Consider the following 25156-nt stretch of genomic DNA (forward strand, 5'->3'; position numbering starts at 1 on the left):
GATATGTGTTCTTCAAATAAAGGAGACAAAGATTCCAGATACCCAGAGCAGTATTAGCAGAACCCACTTTATAGTTCTCTTCTCTGATTAGCCTCCTTCTCCCGACCATCACTCACCTGTGTAGCCCTCTTGACACTCGCAGGTGTATCCTCCTTCACGGCTTCGGCAGTATCCATTGTTGCCACAGGGGTTAGAATAACAGAGGTCAATCTCAGTTTCACAGTAATCCCCAGTGAAACCTAGTGGGCAGCGGCAACGCAGACCATTGACAGGGTGTATAGGACGGAAAAGAATTGTTTTAGAGGCAATGAAAGGTGCAGAGCTGTCAAACTTCAGCACTGAGACGCAGCGCATGTAATTCTCACAAGGCTCCCGCAAACAAATGTTGTCATCAAAGGGCAGAACCCGCTGCTCCGAAATGGCAGCCAAGAGTGTGCGGTTGAGGTACAGCCTTTCCTGAAGGTCTTCTGAAGGAATATAGTGTCCACCATAGGCCCCATCTGGCAACAAGACTGACAGGCTGACATTGAGGATGTGGGCAGCCTGCACATCAGAGTCATTCTGAATGTTGAAAAGGACAACATGTTCACGAGGAACAGACAGCACCATTGCCACTCCTTCAAGGAAGAGGGCCAGCAGTGGGGAAAGGAAACGCTCCTGAGACATGTTCTCTAGGCGCAGGGTGATACTGTTGGTCAACATCTCATCTGTGATGATGGTCACCTGGAGCATGCACTGCGCAGCCACACTGTGGATCCCATCTGCAGAAAGGTAGAAGACAATGAGTTAATTGCTGATTTCATAGCACAGAGAAAAGCAATGTGGAAGACAGCCTGTGGGGGCAACTTCTAAAATGTCTTGTATGATAGGAAGAAGAATGAACATTCACTGTAGCAAAAACAGGGTAAGAAATGCATAACAAATTGAATGCTCTTCTCTTGGCGAAAGAAGGAACTGGCATAAGAACATTTCCTGGCCTAAACATGGCCATTCCTGGTCCTTCATGAATTGTATGTTCTCACATCTTTCAACAAGGAAAAGGTGGAGACTTGGGCTGGATCTACACTGCAAAACAATGCAGTTCGAACTGTATTATATGGCCAGTGTAGGCTCATATAATGCAGTTCAAACTCCATTGTTTCACAGGCTAAACCCAGCCAGATGGTAACTACAGACCAATTTTCAAAAAGTAGTTACAGTAGAGTCTCACTTATCCAACATAAATGGGCCGGCAGTACATTGGATAAGAGAATATGTTGGATAATAAGGAGAGATTAAGGAGAAGCCTATTAAACATCAAATTAGGTTATGATTTTACAAATTAAGCACCAAAACATCATATTATACAACAAATTTGACAGAAAAAGTAGTTCAGTAAGCAGTAATGCTACGTAGTAATTACTGTATTTACGAATTTAGCACCAAAATATCATGATGTATTGAAAGATTTTTTAAAAGGTAAAGGTTTCCCCTGACGTTAAGTCTAGTCATGTCTGACTCTGGGGGTTGGTACTCATCTCCATTTCTAAGCCAACGAGCCGGCGTTGTCCGTAGACACCTCCAAGGTCATGTAGCCGGCATGACTGCATGGAACGCCGTTACCTTCCCGCTGGAGCGGTACCTATTGATCTACTCACATTGGCATGTTTTCAAAAACATGGACTAAAAAAATGTGTTGGATAATCCAGAACGTTGGATAAGCGAGTGTTGGATAAGTGAGACTCTACTGTATATTGCAACAGAAACAACAAGTCCTGTGTTCACCTTAAAAACTAGCAAATATTTAATAACTTCTTTCTTGTGAAATTACTCATTTTAGGCACAAAGCATTATACAGAATTACAAGTACAGTAGAGTCTCACTTATCCAACATAAACGGGCCGGCAGAACATTGGATAAGCAAATATGTTGGATAATAAGGAGAGATTAAGGAAAAGCCTATTACACATCAAATTAGGTTATGATTTTACAAATTAAGCTCCAAAACATCGTGTTTAACAACAAATTTGACAGAAAAAGTAGTAGTAGTATGCAGTAATGCTATGTAGTAATTACTGCATTTACGAATTTAGCACCAAAATATCACGGTGTATTGAAAACATTGACTATAAAAATGCGTTGGATAATCCAGAATGTTGGATAAGCGAGTGTTGCATAAGTGAGACTCTACTGTATAAATAAAATACACATCTCTGTGTACAGGGGTGAGGGAATTGTCAGCAGTGAAATGAATGAGGAATTAAATGCACAATTACATTGTTAATGCTGGCTCTTCGGAAAGCCATCATCTGTGTTGTCTACAAAATAGAAGAATATCCCCAGAAGCTCCAGGCAACTGCACATCTCAGGAGCATGTTTGCCACATATATTCAAGGCCCCTTAAACATTTAAGGAATGCCTATATGTAAAACCACAGAGACTGATCTTTAGCTGTATCATATGATGCAATTAAAACACACACACACACACAACCAGAATAGTAAAAGGAATCAATTTATGCCAACTCCCACAAACAATATTCTCATGGAGTACTGTCAATTTTCACTGTTTGCAACCACAGTACATAGATCTGCACTCTTTTGTTGCTATTTCACACTGCTGGCCATTCCTGCCTGCAAGCAGAGGTCTCATACTCCTTCTCTTGTGCTCCATTCCTTTCTTGCTGCCTATTCTTGCTATTGTGACCTGCTCCCATTATCCAACTGCCATCTCATTAATGAAACTCCTCCTGTAAAAGGAACTGAGGGCCCCCTCTCTTCTGCAAGAGGTCAGAATCATTTAATAAGATGGCTGAGGAAGGGGGCACAGAAGCAGTTTTCTCAGAGTTCTTCTTTGGCAGAGAAAAAAAACTTCTGTGTATTTTCTTGTTCACTGCCAAATGTTTGTAAGAATTCAGACTGTACTTTCAGTCTAGCTTGAGATCCACTTATGGATCAGAAAACCCATTGGTCACACAAGTTGAACAATTTTTACAGGAGTACATATTGACAAATGTGACTCTACTGTTTCACCCAAGATAGCTGGCTGTATCTGACATTGTTAAATCGCTGTATTCTGTATCTGACTGCCACTGCTGAGTTTTGGTGTCACTACTTGGCCACAGTTTCAGATCTGTCTGGTGACAATGTGGCAAAACGATCATTATTAAAAATCCACTGTGGGGGATAACCTGCCGCAGCAAAAATAACAGAGATCCTTGCTTTGCCTCAAAGGTAACAGGTTTATTTGACATAAAAACGTGTTATTCTTCAAGGTGCCACAGAACACTTTGTTGTTCAGGACTTCAAGGAATGAGATGAGATGTGCGGATGACTTCCATCTTACCATTACAAATTATTTTCTCTCAGTGAAATACCAGAGTGCCAGTAAAGCTGTTCGGAAGCAGTCATATGTTTGTGTGTGTGTGTCTGGGGAGGGGGGGGGGAGTCCGTCCCTAGTTTCATTAGAAATGTTCATTACAATTCTATTTTTTATTAGAATTATTAAACTTAAAATTGGGGTGGAAAGAATCTGAGATTTCAAAATGTAAATATGAGAGCAACAAAAAATGTCACTTTCCTGTGAATTCACTCTTGTGAATTCAACAAAGTCCTTTCAGTGTTGACATCTATTTTCTAAACTTCAACATCTAAGAGTCAGCGTGGTATACTATTTTTAGATTACAATCGGAGGTCAACATTCAGATCCTTGCTTGGCAATGGAACCTACTGGATGACCTTAGACAAGTCATACTCTCTCAACCTCAGAGGAAGGAAAATCCAAAACCCCTCCCCATCCAAACAAATACTCTTAAAAAAATCCCATGACAAGTTCACCTTAGGATCACCATAAGTCAGAAATGACTTGAAGATACACAACAACAATGGAAGATAGATACAACATGAATTATCACAGATATTTGCCTTTGGCTGGTGCAAAGATGACTACATTTCCTTTCCTTTTGTTTTTGAACAATTTACAATGAGTTGTCGAAGTGGCCAGTGCATTTTCCGGGAAGTGTGGCCATGTTCCAGAAGTATTATCTCCTGATGTTTTGCCCACATCTATGGCAGGCATCCTCAGAGGTTGTGACCTCATAGATGTGGGTGAAATATCAGGAGGTAATGCTTCTGGAACATAGCCATACAGCCTGGAAAACTCAGAGCAACCCAATTTACAATGAGTTCAGACGATGTTCTTGGAAGTGAAATGATTTGTCAGGAGGAAGCAGAACAAACATGTCCACCAATTGTTAGCAGCAACTGGCTAAAAGATAGTCACAAAAATAACATTTATTACACATAGGCCAGCAAACAGGCCTTTTTCCATCTACGACAAGCGAGGCAACTGGCACCCTATCTATCTGATGAGGCTCTGGCAACAGTCATCCATGCCATGGTCACGTCTAGGCTGGACTATTGCAACGCCTTGTATGTTGGGCTTCCGATGTCCACGACCCAAAAGTTCCGTATTGTTCAGAATGCGGCAGCCAGGCTACTCACAAGAACACCCATGAAATGCCACATAACACCAGTGCTGCAGCATCTGCATTGGCTTCCAACTGATTACCGTGGTCTATATAAGATGCTAGTCCTGACCTTTAAAACTCTTTACGGCCAGGGCCCATCGTATCTTAGGGACCGTCTCTCCTTCTCCCATCATCGGAGGTCGCAACGACCATCCCAACGAGACTTACTCTATGTACCAGGTCCTAGAGAAGTGCACTTGGAAAGGACCAGGCGCAGAGCTTTTTCTGTTTCTGCCCCTGCCTTATGGAATGCCTTGCCGCCCTATATGAGAGCCATGCGTGAGTTGGGGCCTTTTACCCTAGCACTCAAGACATGGCTCTTTACTAGAGCTTTTAATCCATTTTAATATTTTTAATCAATATTTGTATGTATGTATTTTTATCCTTTACAATTTTATCTTGTAAATCACCTAGAGCATCGTGGATGGAGGGCGATTAATAAGTAATTAAATGATGATGATGATGATGATGATGATGATGATATTATAATAAATGGAGGTTTATACCCAGGAACCATCACCCTGGTGCTGACTTCACTAAAATATCAGAAAAGATCAGTTCACATCCAATGAAAATACAAGTCTCCAAAAACACCAGCTGTAAAAGTTGAACAGGTAGTCAAAAGTAAACAAAGACAGGAAAGAGATTTTGTTTCTGTCCAGTGTTTTGGCTCATTCAGTGAGAAAGCAGAGAGGGAAAACAAGTGAAATGCTTGAACAGGAAGCAGGAGGAAGAAACCCAGGTCATCCTGTTATTAGCCACAAAGCTGGAGCCACCCACAAATTGCTCAGTAGGAATTGAAGGTGATTTACAATATAGAATTGGCATGCTCCCAGGCAACAAAATTCGACACATAGGAACAAGAACCCCATAAACAGACACATACATGCCCGCATTCTGTTGTGGCTGGTACAACTCTCCTAAGATGTGGATGGGTGGGACACAAGCTTCTGGATGATGTAAAGCCAGAATAATGTCTTCTTTGATGGTAACAGCAACCCACAACCATTCCTCCATTACAACCAATCCTCCCTAGATTTGTACAGGCATTCCAGGATCCTGCTTGGGAGGGCTTTCAAGCTAAGAGGGTAAACTCCTACTCAGGATTTATTCTAAAACCCAAGCAGCTGGCTAGTTCTGCCAGATGTTGGCAATGAAATATCAGTAATGCCGCTTTGAGGCATATGATGTGATTATGCTCTGTGATGGTTTTCTTTTAGTAAAAAGTTATGATCTGTATTAATCTTGTTTTAGAAAAAAATAATTTCTATGTGCGGATGTTCATGTACTATGAAATTATATTACCAAGAAGTTTAAAATATGGATGTCACCAAATGACCTCTTCATGCTTGAATAGTTGTCAAAACACTTGCCCCTAAGAGTTGCCAGGTTTCAGGGCCTGACCCTCACACTGTGAACCCTCTTTGTCAATTCTCAGGGCAAAGTGAAGTGATTTCAATGCAAGCACATGGCCTTAGAAAGTTTACATGCATGTATCAGACTAGTCTAAATACCATACTCTATGCAACTGTGATTAGCGCTTAAGATATCATGCTTAATCCTATCTCCAAGGGCTGCCCTTTCAACAGCACCAAGGTCAGTCACTTATAATTTCACGATGGAGTTGTTCCTACTCCTAGATCGCAGTTCTTGGCTCTGAAATCTCAGGGGCTGTGACATGACCTAGCAATCTTCCTTGCATTTCAAGACTAAAAATATAATCATTTACTATCTATCCTTCACTGGTCTTCATGCAATCCTGTGACTCCCAGAAGCCCCCTCAATTTTCTATATTCTTGGAATTATCTAGGGAATGAAATTATTCTTATGAACAAGAAAAGGGCCCTTGTTCCTTGCAACTGAAGATTGACTTTTGGACAATGCATCTTCTAGGGTGATGCACACTATGGAAAGTCTGGGAAGGGAAACTGGCCTCGGAACGACTGAACTACAGCTCTAACCTATACCCATAATCAAGCATTGTTTGACACTCATTAATGTCATTGTGAATGGGGGACCTTTCATACTGCTTTTTATCCCAGGATCAGATCCCAGGTTATCTGGCATTGGAAACTCATATATTCCAGTTTAAAGCAGATAATCTGGGATCAGATCCTGGGATAAAGGCCAGTGTGGAAGGGCCCTGGATATTTTCTTTTGTCTTCCTTTTTTTAGTTTGCTTTTCTTTTTGTTGATGTTGTATTCACACACATTAAAAATAAATAAATAAACCAAGTTCTTATTTCTCTTTTCCCTCTCAATTTCCTCCTTCTACAAGTAAGCTCTTTGTGGATGAGGCCTTTCGTTTTCCTCACACAGCTCTGTAAAGCACACGGAAATTGATGGTGTCAAATAAAATTAAGACCCTGCAATTATAACCACAACAACAGCTACAACAATCACACCCAAAGCCTGGTGAATGCAAGCTTGAATAAAGCTGCCTTTGCAGACATGGTGAACTGTCCCTTGTTGGAATATTGATTCCCATGATAGTCTATTAAGCCATAATGAATGCAAAACCATTTCCCCATCCTCTTCTTATATGCAGAAATACACAGTTCCTTCCTCACAGCTTCAGTTCTCCATTGGGGGGGGGGGGGGGCCTTCGGTGCAGCCTGTTATACCTCTAAGAGTGTAAAAGAGAATAATAAAAACAAGGGGACGAAATACCCAATGAAACGGAGGGGGGCATCACTCCTCCCTGCCCCAAAACAGATGAGAGAAAATCTGGATATTGCCCATCTCAGACAGTACTGCCTTTTCCCCAGCCTCCCTCTCCTCACACTTTCAAAGCAGTTTGCAGTTGCTCTTATTTAGTCCTCTTGTTCAGTGAAATCCTGTTAATAATTCACTGCCTTAATCTGAGCAATGGCAAGAATCCGGTGCTTGAGTAGATTCCAGGAGCCTATTGGTGGCACCCCCATGTAGAGGAATTCCCTTGGGAAAGTGCCTCAGCTCCCACCCAGCTCCACTTTGGTTACATTTCACATTTAACTGTACTTGCTGAAAAACTAAATGCCCATAGCAGCAGCTCTCAGGGCCTGGTTCAGAAATATAGCTACTAGCTAGGTTGGGGAAAATCTGCTACAAAGGAGGTAAAGCTGGGACCCAGAATAGTAGTCCTTTACTACTAGAAACTACAGGGAATTTTAGGCCAAAATGGAAATCTACTCCTGGCCCTATTATCACAACCCAAGAAAATCCTGTGATAGGATAACTGTAAGTTGGAAATTATTGGATGGCACACAGCAACAACAAAAATCCCTTACAGGTCTAATCAGAAGTTGGCCCCATCCAAGTTACCTGGGTTGATCCAGCTGAAAAATTCCAATATTCACATTTGTATTAGGAACAAGCAAAGTGAGAGCCAGTGTGATACAGTATTTACCTACAATTCTAGACACCAACCACACTTAGCCATGGAGAACCCAGGGAGCAAGTTGCACTCTTTCAGTCTGAGGAAAAGGCAAAGACAATCCATCTCTAACAAATCTCAAAAAGGAAGCTCTATGATATGTGCACTTTAGGGTCCCCATAAGGCAGAAATATCTTGAAGGCACGCAACCAAGTGAGCAGAGTTTGGAGTTCTCTAGAACAATAATACTCAAAGTGAATGTTTGGTCAACAGCTACAGGTCACAGGGATTTTCAAGGAAACTATGCAAAGAATAGTAACAATATAGTACAAATACAATACTGTTCCCTCACAAATGGGGGGTGGGGGTGGAAATGCAAGTTAGCCACATCAGACTGCTTGAAAAGTACTGCTTCAGATCTCTTTGTTAGGCTAGATGTTAAATTGTTTCTGGAAAAATTAACGATACTTTTAAACTCTCCACTGAGAATCTCTAAAAAGGTAGAGTAGGGTACTGGTGGCTACTATTCATATACAAAGGCCAGTGCTTGGTTTGAAGGTTTCCCCTATTTGAAAGGCTGTCCAGATCAGAACCATAAAAACAGTCAGCACTGGACAGCAGACAGTTCAGGCAGACAAGCTAACTTGTCAACATGTTCCTCACTATGGTGAGATGATACAATATTGTATTACTTTCTTTATCTATAAACATGAATATTATGCTGATATTATGCAAACTCATATCTTTTATGTCATCTTGGTTGGCCACAGAATAACCGTTTTAGTCATAGATTAAACAATAATCACAGTTTACAGTAACTTCACTTCTGGCCCAACAAAGAAGGTAATGTTTTCCACCTCATGGAGAAGACAACATCTTGGGGCCTTGGAGCCACAACTTTGGAAGGGAGGAGATGGTTGCAACCAAATAATCTCTGGCAGGGAAGGTGAAAATTTAGAGAACTAACAAGAGTCCAACTATTCAACCCAAGAAGGGAGGAGGAAAGAATATGAAAGCATGTGCTCCAGAATCCTTGGGTTGCCACATCTCACCTGGCAAGTGCTTGACTCCATCCATGAAATAAATTCCATTGGTCCTCATATGACTGCCCATTTCAGGAAGCAGTTAGCAGAAATTAGCAGTGATGGGCATTCAAGTAATGAATCACACAAACTTATATACAAAAGACTCATGTTTCAGGGAGTCAAGGCTGGATTATGGAACAGAATGCCTTGGATTAAATGGTCAAAAGCAGAGAGAGAGTCCTGGGAATGCAAGAATCTAGCAGAAGCATGGTGTTGTAGCTCAGCCCAATTTGGAGTCAGAATCAGACTTTGGCCCTATATAAGACTTTGACTATAGGCCTGCAATGCACTTGCAGGCACCTGAATTGGTTTCTGCAGAGGATGCTGAAACCGGGGATGAACATTCCAAGGGCCAGTCAAGGACAGTTCAGCCAAATGGGCTTGTTAAGCTAGAAGGAAAGATTGATGATTTTGATAGATGGAGAATGTTTACGCAAAGCCGAACCGAAAGAGAGGCTCTGAGACGGAGCCAGTGTTTGGTTCACAGACGCGCTAATGAGCAACTTTCACATGAGAAAGAACTGCACTCTCCAGATCCCATTTGAAATACAGCCTTGAATTCTCCTTAAATATTCCTGGCTCCCTGTGTATTGCAGAGGTGTCAACTTTGCTATTCAAGTGAGAAAGATCTCTGTCTTTGTGCTCTTGTTTCCGTGATATTCCAGCCAAGATTTTGCCTTGTGGATTTCAAGTGTCTCTTGCTTTGTGGTACCTTGTTTCCAGTTGGACCTTGCTGACTCCATGCTGTGTGGATTACAATTCTTGGATTACCTTGAGTCTTCTTCTTGTACCTTGTGGCTTCCTGCTGTTTCCTGCTGGAAAGTGAACTTTGTGTGGACTATATTTGCTGCCTTGTGGGACTTAGCACAGTTCCTGTTTGGATTATAACTTTGAGAGACTTTCTTGGACTTCCATTAAGGACAGATAAGTACATTGTTTGGTGGATTCATCTACTGCATTGACTTTGAACTTTATTGCTTGTTCTTACATATAATCTTCAATAAACTGCTTGATTACTTATATTCTGGGCTCCAGTGTGGTTTTCAAGGTGTTCATGCAGCCCTGGGGTACGACACATGGGATAGTACAGTCATCCCTCTATAGTTCTGTTTTTAACTTTTGCAGAGTTGATGATTCATGGATTCTCTCAAGGAATCTCTAGCTCTTCCCATGTGGTCTTTATTGTCAGCTTCCTCCACTCATAATGGAGAACCAATAGATTTCTAGAAAAAACATCTCTCTAAGGATCATTAGATCTTCCAATATAATTCCACAGTCAGTTGCCAGTGGAAATTGACCACAGAGATATGCTAGAAGACCTGGAAATGCCTAGAGAGGGGTTTTCTCAGGTAAAAGCAATTTCTTTACTCATAGTTTCTCACTTTCACCTTGGGCCCTGTGCCCTTAACCCCAATGGATTTGGAGAGGTGACTGTACTTTGCAGGGAAAGTAGCCAATCATGCATGACAGAAAATCCCTTCTGGCAAAAACAGAAGCTAGTGGCCAGTAGTAAGGGAAATGCTCAGTGAAAATATCTCCAATGGTCCAAAGGCATGTCAAAGAGAGCATTGGCTTTGCTGCATGGAGGAAGTAAGAATCAAGTATTTTGCTTGGTATGTTTGGGATCATGTTGTAGATGGCAATACTTTCCCAGGGTAATAACTGCTGTGCTCTTCCTATCGATTTGATTCAGGATGTGTTATGGAGCATGATGAAAGCAACAGGACACATCAGCAGAAAAACTCTGAACCACAATTTCCTAACTTGGTGGTCTCAAGCTGTGTTAGACTATGCTGTAAATAAATGCTGTAAATAAAAATTAGACTACAACTCCCACTGGGAGATGGGGAATACAAAATTTGAACTCCAGCACATATGGAAGATGTTTGGAGGAGAAAGGCTACCCTATATGATAGCTGATCCTCTTCTTTGCTCAGCTTCACAGAACTTATCCCAGGAGGGCAACCTGAGTAACCAAGTGCCTCACCATAGAGATTGGCTGCTCACAGATTAGTTCATTTCTTCCCTGCCTAGAACATCAATCTTCCCTCCTCTTGTTGAATTAAGCATTGCCAGTAGCGGCTTGTTGAATGTTTACCCCTCCCCTTGCATTTGTAGACACATGACCAACACCCTGGTAATAAGCAAATGCCACCAGATAATTTTGGCTGGTGGATAAACACACCAACATTGTAGTAACTCTGCTGAGCCAACTAATGTTAATTATAATGCTAACACCATCAGCAATAGTAATTAAGTTTTGTTACCCTTTGAAAACAATCTTGTTGAACGTTTAATGAAAATTTCTGTCTAGGAAGAGAGAAAAGCTAGGAGCTTCTGAAGCACACAGAATGTACGCCGCCTGACCAGGATGGGATATCCCTTCCTCCTTTCCAACCGTTTCCTAGACTGTTTAATCAACAAGTTGCACTGAAAAGCTAGTTGATATTCTTTCTGCTGAGTGAGGAAAGTTCTCGGCTATTCTATACATGGAAAAGGTGAGCAGTCCAATCAAGAAAGATCGGATTTTGGACCATCTAGAGCTAACAATGGGTGAATCCACACTCTAGAATCAATGCAGTTTGAGACTACTCTAATTGCCATGGTTCAGTGCTGGGAATGGTAGTTTACTGGTATTATCTGGCAGGCTAAAGACATTGTAAAACTACAAATGAACAATCTTCTCTGAATAAATCTTGCCAAGAAAACTCCATGATAGGGTTGCCATAGCTCGGATTAAACTTGAAGACACACAATAGCACCAACAACACTAGTTATATATTCACATGTGATTAGGAAGCCAGCTAATCTAAGGTCTTTGCTTGACTCTTGTCTAAATTGAAGGCTATCAATTTTCCCAGAGGTTGGCAAAGGAGTAACTTTACTCTACCAGTGAATAGCCAGATTAACCATCCCTGACTACTACTGGGTTTTACAACTGTGACAAACGGATGTCCAAAATACACTGTGAGTATCATTCCTCAAGAATCTGGGTATATTTACACTGTAGAGCAGTGGTTCTCAACCTGGGCTCCCCAGACGTTTTTGGCCTACAACTCTCAGAAATCTCAGCCAGTTTACCAGCTATTAGGATTTCTGGGAGTTGGAGGCCAAAACATCTGGGGACCTCAGGTTAAGAACCACTGCTGTAGAGTTAATGCAGTTTGACATCACTTTAGTTACCATGGTTCAATGTATGGAAGTTATGGTTTGATGAGGCACCAGCACTTTTTGACAGAGAAGGCTAGGGACCTTGTAAAACTACAAGTCCCATGATTCCAAAGCATTGATTCATGGGAATTAAAGTGGTGTCAAACTGTATTGATTCAACCATGTGGATGAACCCTTTGTTTGTAACTTTCCTCAAGAAATCCATCCAGAGAAAACACATGTCACATTACAGCAAGAGACATCTGACCTTTCTCTTTTAAAATAAAACCAGTAAGTAAGGACCAATTCAGGCTGGGTTTGGGTTTACCACTTGTTTCTCAGATTATCTGCAAAACACAGAAAAACACAGATGGCAAAGTACACCAAACTACCTTCCCCTTCACAGCTGCCCGCCTTTGAGCCTTGCCTCTGACCCACAGGACTAGCCTCTGCTGAACTGTCTTGTTAATGGAGCCCCTGCTGTTGGAGAACAAAGGTGAACTTGAATTCTCTCCTATTATACCCCCTCCTGCCTTTTTTTTCGGGAAAAGATGGCTGCCTCAATACGGCCTCAGTGTCTCCATGGAAACTACTGCTAACAAAGCATCTGCACTTTCCCCCCCCCCCCTTCAGACATAAAACCAAAAGAGGCATTGTTGCAAGACTAGATGCAGTAGACTATGTCTATGAGGAAAAGGGAAATATGAGCATGGCGAAGGATGGGAAACAATGGCTCACTTGACAGTTTATAAGTTAGCTATGTATTGGGCTACATGGTTAAGAAAAGCAGAGCATCCTCCAACCTTGTGAGTACCATGCAAAAACTGAACAGGTTACATTCTCTGTGCCTGGGGATCCACAATGTGTCTACAACGCATCTATATAAGCTGTTTCAGAAGACAATTGGAGGAGGAATCCAATATTTGGGCTACTCGGGGAATTATCTGAACAAGCATTCTTACCTTCTTCATCTCAAAGCCATTGTAACCTGCCTGTGACTATGGAAACTTAAGTAAATGACGAACGGTAGGAGTATTTCCTACTGAATAAACATAAGGAATGGAATTCAAAACACACCTCAAGTGGATTGAAGGAAGATGGAAAATTAATTTTAAAGGAGAAAAGCAATGTAAGGATAGCAATCCACCAATCTAGACATGAGGATAAAACAAAAGCCAACAGTACTTTTAATTACTACACTTGGACTCTACTGAGCCTCAGTTTTCACCAGACCCTACTGCAGCATTCTGTAGAAGCACCAATCAAGCTTAGAGGATATGGGCACCTGAATCCATCAGACAACCCTTGTGCCAGCAGGATTGCTGACCGAAAGCTCAGCTGTTCGAATCCATGGAGCAAGGTGAGCTCCCATCTGTCAGCTCCAGCTTCCCATGCAGGGACATGAAAGAAGCCTCCCACAGGATAGTAAAACATCTGGGTGTCCTTTGGGTAAAGGCAGGACACTCGTCAAATCAATATTTCCTCTTATAGTACACTAACAGCAGATACCTCTTCCACTCAAATATGAATAAAGGTTAGTCTGTGGTACAGACAGATGTTTACCTATAGCATCTTGAATTCTCACATTCAGGGTGGGGAACATACAGTCCTCCCAGATATTTGGGAATAGCAACTTCCTGTCATCTTACTATATAGAGAGAGGATGGCGAGGGATAATGGGAATTATGATCTAACAATCCCCAGTGAGCCACCAATTCCCATCCCTATCCTGCATAAATAAGTAAAAACTATACGTTTTGAAGTCAAAGTATGTAACACACCTGAATCATAAGGAAACATATTGGAAGCATACTACAGATTCATGCCAGCATACTTTTTTAGATATTCCATCTGGTCTTGGAAGCTAAGCAAGGTCAGCCCTGGTTAGTATTGATTCTACAGTGTGAGAATGAATGGGAGACCAGCCAGCCAGCTGCAGTCAGCTGAGACCAATCACTCTGACCAAGAGGTCATGAGTTCGAGGCCAGCTCGGAGCCTATGTTTGTCTTGTCTTTGTTCTATGTTAAAGGCATTGAATGTTTGCCTGATATGTGCAATGTGATCCGCCCTGAGTCGCCCTGAGAAGGGCGGAATATAAATACTGTAAATAAATAAATAAATAAATAAATACCAGGGACCATGGGCTGTATTTCACAGAAAGGACTGAGAAAACACTTCCGAATTCTCCTTTTCTACAAAAACCTTATGAAATCCATGGGGTCACCATAAGTAAATAGACTGCTTGAAGGCAAAAAGCCCCCCTCTCAAATCTGCTGATATATAGCGAGTTAAAAAAACTGAAAAAACCACCTCTGAGTATTCCTTGACTAAGAAACATTTGTAAAATTCACAGGGATACCATAAATCAACACACAATTTGAAGAGGCAGGCACACACATAATACAAGAAAATGCAAGCGTTGTCAGGAAACAGAGGTGAATAGGGCCAAAAGGCCATGGATTCCAATCTTCTGTCCAACAAGATAGACTTTCAGCCCTCCCTCCAAAAACCAGCCAATGGAATCCAGAACAAGGTATGTCACAAACAAAGGGCAGGTACACTATAGAAAAGGTGCCCGCAGAGCAAACAGTACCTTTGTAGGCAACAGATTCACAATTCATGACTTCATAACACAAAGGACTCTGAGACATTAAAGGTTGCATTGAAGTTAAAGAGACTTCTTCATTATAAATTCAAACACTGTGAATTAACAGCACATTAACAAATTAATGAGTTATAGAGGCTTGAATTATTAACTCTGCATTATTCAAGTCATGAACACTGTTCACAGCAAGTCCATTTATTCAAAGAAAACAGAATGCTCCTAAAGGCTCTCTTGGGTTTTTTTTTTAAAGGATATGGGAAATCCCCATTTTGCTTGTTTGTGTCAGTTCTTACAGCATAATCCCAGAAGTTATCAATGTTACCATCAAAAACATCAGTAAAAAAAACAGAATAGAAGTATGCTACCCAAATAAATATCAAAGCCGTCTTACCTTGGTTTATTATCATATGGCAAGAGAATAGAAGGGCTACTGGTACTTGTACCTTGCCTTCCTACAAGACTAACGGTGGGAAAGGGATATTTGTTTGCAGGAAAGCACACAACTTTTTTGTTTCCAGTATAGGATGCAACAATTATGAGACAAAGGAAGGGGGCAAGAATGGGGTGGCAAGGTAAAGATAAGGACAACCAAGACAGGTGTGGAGGACTTGGGCAAGGTCAGGTTTTGTAAGTGGGGAGAAACAACATCACAGCCTTGTGAGGATGCATGTATTATGGCAAATGCCCAATTATGGCAGCTGCTGCTGTGATTTGGTTCCATATGCATCCTCTCTACATGACAAACTATTAGAATGGCAGCTTGGAACATCTTCCTGAACAGTGAATTTTTTCCAGGCTTTGGGTTAGCTCAACACATGCTTCCTGTTTGGGCAGGGACTTTGGCTCCGATGCATCCCTGCATATTTATCAGCTCTAAATGACTGGCTCTGTCACTTTGCCTCTTCTCTTGACAGCTGCCTGGCTCAGTATTGACAACATCCTGTTCACTATCCCTCATTTGGAGTTTGGGAGCTTTGGTTCAATTTTTTCCCTGAAACCTCCAAAAGCAGCCTCAGAACAGACAATAGTATGTTAGAACAACTAATGGTTCGGTAGAAGTCCATGATGCCTAGGATGGCTTAGAGATCTTGAGTTATCATCCCGCACTTCAAATCATATCCTCACCACACATCACATACCCTTCCAGAGGTGCTGGACCATAACATCCAATATTCCTCACTATTGGCTGTATCTGCAAGGGCTCGTGAGTGGAGGCGTAAGGATCTTGCAGTCCAACATCATCTACATGGCTGCATAATTCCAAGCACTACAGGATAAGAACCCCGCCTTCCTCGACTCTTGGCCCTATAAGACGTCGCTAAGAGCAGCAAATATTAGACTTGGGAGTGCTGTTCTTGCAACAGCTAAAGGGTTCTTAAGGAGGTGAATGCATACCTCAGATACTCCAGGCAGGAGTGGCCAGTTAATTGCTTCTTTTTAAGTGTTTTGTACCTGACACTGACCAATTTAACTTTTCATTCCAAAAAGGGAAAAAAGCTAAAGTACTTGAGTGGCAGGAAGTATTTTGAGGGGTGAGAATGTGTGGGAAGCCTGAGGCTGAAGCGTGAAATGACTGCAGTGTGGATTTAGGCGGCATCAGCCCAAAGTTATAAAGGGACAGGGCCATCTGCCTACATGAGGCCAGACTTCTAACAGAAAAATCTACATGTGGGTTTTCCAACCGTTATTCACTGTTTGCTGAAGGGCAGCGGCTGCTATGGCAACAGCTGGAGCCAAGCTTTTCCTATCAGGCCATGACGGAAAACCACCTTCTCTTTGGCAGAGGTCCAGGCCCAAGGTTTTATCTGGGAGAGGAGTTCCCCCCACTCACTCTCCCACCCACTTGCAAAGCCTTCCAAGTCAGAAGAACTGGCTCTCATCCACTCCTCCTCAGAGCCGCATTTCAGTCTCTAGCACCTGTCCTCTTCTTTTCCAGTTCAATACAACCCACAGTTGAATAGAAGAAAATATTTTTTTCTAAAAAATGTGTGGCAGGGTAAGGTTCAAAAGGATATTGCAGGGGAGTAGTAGACAGGAATTAATGCCTGGTCACCAGGTGAGTGCAAAATTAAGGTCCTGGGAAATTGTCCTAATACAATGTAAACTAAATGCCTCTACTGCAGGGAGAGTAAACCTCCACCACTTGGGCCAGATGTGGCTCTAGTGGTTTCCCACCAGGATGGAAAGCTGCTTCTTTTCAGGAAATGCTTCCTTAAAAACCAGGAGGCTATTGCATGGAACTGAGCAGAGCTTCATAGAAATGAGTTCCAAGTAAAGTAAGAATGGGAAACAGCCAACATCCACTCCTGCCGGGCTGTACTTCCACAATTTGAGCTGAAAATTGGCCAAAAATGCAACCTGGGAGTGACCAAAAATCACCTACGAAATGTGAGCCTTACTTTATATTATTAGTATAAAATTCTTAACAAACTGGCAGCAGTTACATCTAGCCTCACTCATTTTATTCCTATCTCAATCTTTAGTCCCTTAGTCCTATCCTCATGCTTTGCACCAAATGACAGCTTCACACTAGACACTTATAGTACTATGACTTGTCATTGCTATCCTGGGACTTTTAGTGTGATGAGGAATTACCCCTCTTTGAATGAAAATTCCAAAAACTCCTCCCTAACTGGAAGTGCCTACCTAAACACACTAAAGGCACTAGATCCTGTCTGATTTTGGAAGCTGAGCAGTGTCGGCTCTGGTTAGTACTTCTATGAGAGACCACCACCCAATGCCAGATACAGCATGGTATATTTCAAAGAAAGGGGTTGGCAAACCACCTCTGAGTGCCATTTGCGGAAGAAAACACTATGAAATTAATAAGGTCATCATAAGTTGACAGGTGGCTCAGATGCTTATACGCACAAACCGAAGATCTCAGAATTCCACAAGATGATCTCATGGCAATTAGAATGGAATATAGTGATATAACTCTGCAATGTGAAAGGCACCTATGATTCCCAAGGACTCATCACAAATTGAAAATCTAGCCTTAGACCAAAAAGGTCCACAACCCTAACCTACTTTGTGGCAATAGCAGCCCGGGGGGGGGGGGGGGGGGCTGGCCTTGTAGCATCTTTCAACTCTTGTGTTTCTATTACTTCTGTATAAATATGTTAAAGACCATACGACAGCAGTCCTAACTCCTGTTCATCCATCAAGCCCATGGTAAATCTTGATGCCAAATTCACATTCCCTCTATCTCCCACAAACCATCTGGACCCCTGAATCTTCATCAACTTCACTGATAATATCCACTGATGCTCCAAAATAATCCTCTTTATTTCCCTTCTCCCTCAATTCCAGAGGGAGACAAAGATATGGGGATATCCAGTAAATACTGGAACTATGTATGAGATTAATGATATATCAGCCTTACAGACATTTGGGAATGGCTTTGGGACTCTTCACTATTCATGCCCTGCACCTTTGGTGTGCTTGGCTTTAGTAGTACAGCAGTACTGAGGAAGCTGTATGCCAGTAATGCACTGTTGATAAGCCAGCTTCCCCAGATGCAGCTCTGTAATTGTTGGGAGAAACTGTGGGAAAACCAGGGGGATTTGCTACGAAAAATCCCATTAGGATAGCAAAGCATGAAATCCGGCATGGGGTATATGTGTGCAGAACTTGCAAGATGTCTCCACAGCCCAGACATGGGTTAATTAGGGATATAGATTCAGGAGAGGCCAGCAAAAGCAATTAAGATTAGTCCATGAATCCCTGGTTTGAGTCTGTGCAAGCAAGAAGGCCAACAACAAATACAGACAAATCCATTTGCACAAAGTAACAGCCATGATTCAGAGGGCAGAAAGAAACGAAGCTCTGACTCTTCTACAAGTCCTGCAGAATCTATACATGGTGGGAATTCTCTACGTTCCCGGTCCCGTTCTATGGCACACTGCCAACATTTCCCTCCTACGTAAAGATGAATGGTATGTGTCCTGCTGTGAATCAGGCCATGAAGTTTACATGGCAAGTAAAGCTTTCTAGAGATATAATCACACCTTCCTGCCAGCATGAAAGGTATACATGAGGAAACAGGAATGAGAATCTGAGACCACTGCCAGTCTTTGGTGATTTTCCAAGTACTATCTCCCAGGCTTTAAATGTGGGTTGTGTGGGAACTTAGCTACTGAAAATTGACAGATTTGCACACTACAGATCAGTGGCAGAGATCAGAATCGGAGTCTTGACTTGCATTAGTCTCATTTCTCTCCAGTTCTTGTTGCCACAATGTAAGAATTCCTCACAAGATAGATGAGAAAATGGATGGGAGAGGAAAGAAAGTCAGCAGTTGAGCATCTGAGGAAGAACAATCTTTATTTTTCAAACAATTCCCCAACAACATAGAATCACAGAATTATAGGATCATAGAATTGGAAGAGACCTCATGGACCATTCAGGCCAACTCCTTGCCAAGAAGCAGGAAAACTGCATTCAAAGCACCTCTCACAGATGGCCATCCAGCCTCTGTTGAAAAGCCTCTAAAGAAGAAGCCTCCACCACACTGCAGGGTAAAGAGTTCCACTGCTGAACAGCTCTCACAGTTAGGAAGTGCTGATCTTTAGGTCAACAACCCAGCCTTCATGTCAGCAGTCCTGCCGGCACAAGCATTTAACCCATTGCGTTAGGAACCCGGGGGCTCCTAACACTTTTCTTAAACCTCTGAGATATTCCCTGGGGTAACCTGCCTGAACAGTAAGACCTCTGTAACAGCAGAACCCATATATCTGCTGTTTCACTTACCCATGCCAGAGGAAAACTGATCTCTCTAGGCATTTTCTAGGTCCTCCAGGTGATTTGATGGTATCATAGTGCTATAAATTAGGGTGTAACAAATTCCTAGAGAAGATATTTTTAGGAGGTTCTATGTCTTTTATTGCAACCATATGCTGGGAGATAAAGTGAGTTAATACTGTTCAGCTATATCAATTCAGCCAGGAACATAGCTCCCACAGATGCAGGTGTCTTACCCATTGAAACTTAAATGTTGTTATAATTAAGCAAAAGTTATATTTTCTTGTGCATCTACAGCAAATCATCAGCTGATTCCCCTTTACTCTCTTATCATCCTGGCCTCAAAGAATCCTGCACTAGAACAAACTAAAAGGAACCAAAGTATACACTTCAAAATCACTCATGTATGTGAAGCGATGCTGCTGAAAAGAGTTTTGGAGTCTCATAAGCAATTCTGGGTTACAAACAGTGGGGCAGTCCTGAAAAAACATTACTGTCTGAGCAGCTTAACTCCCCTTTCTACAGACGGGGTGCACAACCAATCCTGCTGCATTAAAGTGAAGACCACCATATGGTAGAAACAACATAACGTGCAAATCCCTCTTCATTGAGTTATCTTGCGAGCAGCCAGACAGATTTCAACAGTGGACCAAATTAGAACTGGGGTGGGGGCCAGGGCAAGGGGCTGAGACTTAATGCTAGGTCAACTGTCACAGAGAAAGAGAGACGAGGAACAACTGCACGCCTTGCCATAGAGAAGGCTTGTTTACAGTATATTAAAATGTCACAGATGGCTCCAACTTTCCAAGCTTACCATTTCTTGAACCATCAGCACAAATGGCAGGAAATTGAGGAAGACAGAATGGGTGCTTTGACCCCAAAAGCAGCAGTAAACATGGAATCAGGCAGCCTGTAGGACCAAGGTTATATGGGCCCAAGGTTGTTTTTGTGGTCCCTACACATGATCTTGCTGGTGGGGCTGGCAAAATGCAAACCCCTACTGATGAAGGCTTCCAGGAGGGATGATTTGCCTTTTAAACAGGTTGAATCCCACCAACCCCCATGACCACAGAGAAAGACATCAAAATATCCCCTTTAAAACTGGAAATAAATTTCAGGTCAGTATATTGTTCTTTCTTTCTTTCTTTCTTTCTTTCTTTCTTTCTTTCTTTCTTTCTTTCTTTCTTTCTTCGGGACTTGGATTCCATTTCACAGTAGTCCAGGAGAGATCCACTTTAACTGCAATGGCAACATCCTATGGATGTTGCAAACCCAACATCCTTGCAAACCTAAGGATCATCACATAGAATAAAGCCAAGGCAATTAAAGTAGAATCGTAATACTATAATTGTGTGGTGTGAAAGGTCTCTTCTTGTGGATGCCAAGCTGGAACTGGCTCCCAGATCCCCAGAGTTTGCCCACTCTGCACTAAAGCTTGAGCAAGCAAAGAAATAATGCAGTTGAGTGTGCTCAGTACTGAGATCCCAGAATCCTACTGATAGTCTCAACTAGAGAGGACTAAATCAATTAGTTAATAGTAAGGTGACACATATAATTCCCATAGATTCAACAGGCCTATTCTAGCTTGGATGACCAACAGAATTCATGACAAAAGAGTACAACAGAGGTGTTTCTACATGTGGGATACAAAGATTATTCAAAAATATTTTTAAATGGTTGCAATGCCACTTTTCTGAGTATCAGGAAACCCTGATGAGAAAACCCCTAATAGTCAAGAAGCTCTGCAATTCAAAATCTCTTCTACATAAAAGAAATGCACAGAGAAAATTTCTGCATGTTTATATAAAAACCAGCATTTATGCACAGGGTACTTGATTTCTACACAGAAATTTTGTTTTCTGAGTAGAAGAAACCCATTTTCTGCCATAATACGGGAGCCTACTTTCTTTTGAGCAGAATGAGTCCCAAATTACGATTGGTCTGCTATAACTGCTCAAGGGGTAAAAAACAGTAAAATTATTTATTCTTGCCAATAAGAACAAAAAGTATGAACATTTACAACCCTAGTTATTTCCCTGCTTTGCCACCTTCCCCAACCTGTTGCCCTCCAGATGTGTTGGACTTCAAATCTTTGATCCTCAGCCAAGATTATGCAAGTTGAAGCTCCAAGTTGGGGATGTTTACTGTATCCTTTCTTCCTTCTTCAAACCAGACAGCCCTTTCAACAGGATACTTGGAGTAAAATGAGATGTCCACTTTTCCCAAGTCACACAGTGGCACCAGACTTAGTCCCATTTTCTATGGAAGTAAGCATGGGTTCCTTGTGCCAAATCAGGACTACAACACAATGGAATAGAATAGAATAACTTTATTGTCACTGTACATTGTACAATGAAATTAAACGCTTTCCCCAGCACACATCACAAAAACAACACACCCATCACTCCACACTCCAACCACCACCACACAGCCCCCAATGCCACATCAATAAGAAACCATGGAATTAAATATAGATACAGCTCTAGGATAAAAGCATCTCTCAGTCTGTTTGTCCTTGTCCTTGTCATTCTGTACCGCCTGCCAGATGATAATAATTTAAAAAAAGAATGTGCTGGGTGAGATGGATCCCTATGAATATTCTGAGCTTTCTTAAAGCTGCTGGACTTATAAAGTTCTTCCAAAGAGGGGAAACAGCAACTAATAGTGCAGTAGTGGTGACCCTTTGGAGCTCCTTCCTATCTGCCACTGTGTAGTTACCAAACCATACGCAGATGCAGTAGGTTAGGACACTGTCTATAGCACAGTGGTAGAAAGTCACGAGCAGTTTTTCATTCAGTTGTTAGCTCCTTAGAATTCTCCGATAGTACAATCTCTGCTGGGCCTCTTAACCAACGCTGCCGTATGAGTGTCCCAGGTCAGATCCTCCTTAACAGTGACACCCAGGAACTTAAAACTGGCCACCCACTCCACTTGGTCTCCATTTATGACCAAGGGATGGATTTCTAGTTTGTTCTTCCTGTAGTCCACTATGAGCTCTTTGGTCTTACTGATATTAAAAAACCAGATTATTGTCCCTGCACCACAAGAGCAGCCGATCTACCTCATACTAAAAGGCAGACTCATCACCTTCAGAGATAAGTCCCACCATGGTTGTGTCATCCACGAATTTGATAATGATGGCCCCCTTCCCTTCTAGTCCATTCATTTGTGGATAACACATAGCCTGCAGGCTATATATGACTTCCCCAGCATGTGGCTCTGTAACCTGAAGGGCCCAGCTTCCCCTACTAAAACATACACATACAATTTCAACCAATTTCAGCATTCCCTTCAATTCAATAAAATGCACATTTTAAAATAGATTTTGATGGCTGACCACCAGCTTTCAGAAGAAGGGGTAGTAGACTCTAGCAGGCTCTCAAATGGGTCTCTGGCCCCACTGAGTTTTCCCACCCCTGTCCTAAATGCTCCTTGATTCATTAATAAGAGAGATGGTTTCAAGCTGAGATAAATAGTTATGGAGGAATGTTCAGCAGGAGAACAGGAGCATCCCTCATTTCCCCAGTGACACAAACAGCAGGGGATGTTATGGTTTTGCAAATGTGCGGCAAATACTTTATGATGCCATGCCCATCCACAGGACACGTTGTTTGCTATTAGAATGAAAAGCAAAAGAATGTCTCAAAGCAAATGTGTCTACATTGACCACAAATTAGATATAACCTTAGACTAGGCAAGTTCAATGCTGTAAGCAAAAAATCATTATGGAATACGTTTCATGCTGTATATTTGTGTGGTCTCCATATATGGATCACAATATATGAGAGCAAACTTTAGAGAATCACTCATATGATCCCATAATTAAAAGGATGGGAGAAAAGGATGCTTAGGAAACATAGAATGGGTGGAAATAATCAACTTTTTAATAAGAGAAATCAACCTCCAGACCAAGCTTTATGAGCTGCCCAATAGACTTATGATATAAAAGAAAGCACTCACAAGTATGGAAAGGGCAACTATATGGCTCTTGGTTTTATTTTTAGTTATTATTTTAGCAAAATTATTTAGCAAAACTAAAGGCCATTCTGAACTTGTTATTCACTTCTCCTTCTTAAATGTAAATTGTAAAATGATTTTTTTTCCAGTGGAGAATAATCTTTATGCTAGAGATAGCAAATAAAATGTAACAAGAGAATAGCATATGGCTGTCCTTGCTAAATTCATGTCTTAAGAGTGGGAGCATATCTTGGTCCCCTAACCCAAGTAATCATGAAGAAAATTGAATGCATACGTCTCACTATTTTATGTAATAATTTACATTCTGTTTTCAGCACAACTATTGTTTGCCAAGATCAGGGAGGAGGGAAGAAGCATGAAAACTGGTCCCAAGAGGTGCCTTAGTCAAACAGGACACGAGGAATCAGCAGAAGGGAACATGAATTACAACATTTCAGATGGCGCTTACAAAGAAATTGCAGAACAAATAGCAAAAGACATCAGAGTAGTAAGTCAGAACTAGCAGAAGAAAGCTTCAGGGAAAAATCAGTCATTCAGAGGTAGAAGAATAAAGGGAGCGATTAAGGATACTGGGGATAGAGAGAAGCAAAATGCATTTGCAGAATACTTTCAAGGGCAAAGCAAAAAGTATGTCTACTCCAACCTGAGCAGAATATATTATTTTAAATAATAACATAAACACTTTATAATTAGGCCAGTGCTAAAGGCAAGATAGGTTAGGGGGGAAAAAGCCAAACATCGAACTAAAACTTGCATTCCAAAAACATAAGACACTGGCATAGAAAGAAGTTGTCACCTCCTTCTCTAGGTCACAGCCTAATCACATTTAACAAACTACCACAGAGTTGGCAAAGGCAAAGAGAGACATGGTTTAGAAAATATGGATAAAAATTATGTACAGAATGCAAAATACAGTCATGTCAAGTATTCAACAAACTGGTTGAATACTCAGATCAATAAGTAAAACATTCATCTTCCTAAATTGGAAAATGCATTGCAATCCCCTGATTTAGTGTGATAATGATCTTTTCTTTGGGATTCCCTCCTTAATGTAAGTTGGGGGACAGTGCCACTAAACACATGACCCACAAAGGTCTTCATCAGTCAAGTTGGCTTGTGGAGAATAAGCATCAATTTGAGATTCCTAGATCTGTAGTATATTGACAGAGATGCAATAGAAGGCCACTTCCAATATTTTTTGTAAAACACTCTTACAAATTATCCTTACAATACTATGTGCATTAAAAGTGCAAAACTGGCTAGGCATGGTGTGAAACATTACCAGACCATCCTATTCCTGGCACAAGCACCATCCACCATTCTTAGCACAAATACCATTCACACTTGATGTGAGGCATAGGCAGTTTGTATCCCAAAGCAGGCAAATAAAAGCAGGTATTTGCACTTAATGGAGGATGGTACTATTTCCACAGAACATCAGGCACTAGAGATGATCTGCTACCCTCTGAACATCAGCCTCCAACCTAGTTAATGTCTCTCCAACAGCTTACTGGCAATGAACTACTCCTTCCCATTTTCTATTTCATCCGCTTCTGCTATACCACCATCCTAATCCATATGCAATAAGGAATTGTTAATCTCCTTGCTTCTAAACCCTCAAATCCTCCTCACCACTGCACCTTTTAAACCACAATCATCCCTGATACTAAACATCGCCATCATGGTCAATGGGATGGCCTGAAAAGCTAACTGGCTGACTTCTCTATACAGCC

At 41.6% G+C, this 25156-nt stretch overlaps 1 protein-coding gene across 2 annotated transcripts in view; it reads right to left on the reverse strand.

The window, feature by feature from the left end:
* celsr2 (cadherin EGF LAG seven-pass G-type receptor 2) overlaps positions 1-25156 on the reverse strand; it is a 132528-nt gene that overhangs the window by 92741 nt on the left and 14631 nt on the right. For both annotated transcript variants that reach the window (XM_062978412.1, XM_062978411.1), the window contains exon 2: positions 117-761. In XM_062978412.1, coding sequence (XP_062834482.1) covers positions 117-761 — 645 coding nt within the window. The remainder of the gene's footprint in view (positions 1-116; positions 762-25156) is intronic.

This window comes from Anolis carolinensis, chromosome 4 (genome assembly GCF_035594765.1).
Source record: "Anolis carolinensis isolate JA03-04 chromosome 4, rAnoCar3.1.pri, whole genome shotgun sequence".
Classification (NCBI taxonomy): domain Eukaryota; kingdom Metazoa; phylum Chordata; class Lepidosauria; order Squamata; family Dactyloidae; genus Anolis; species Anolis carolinensis.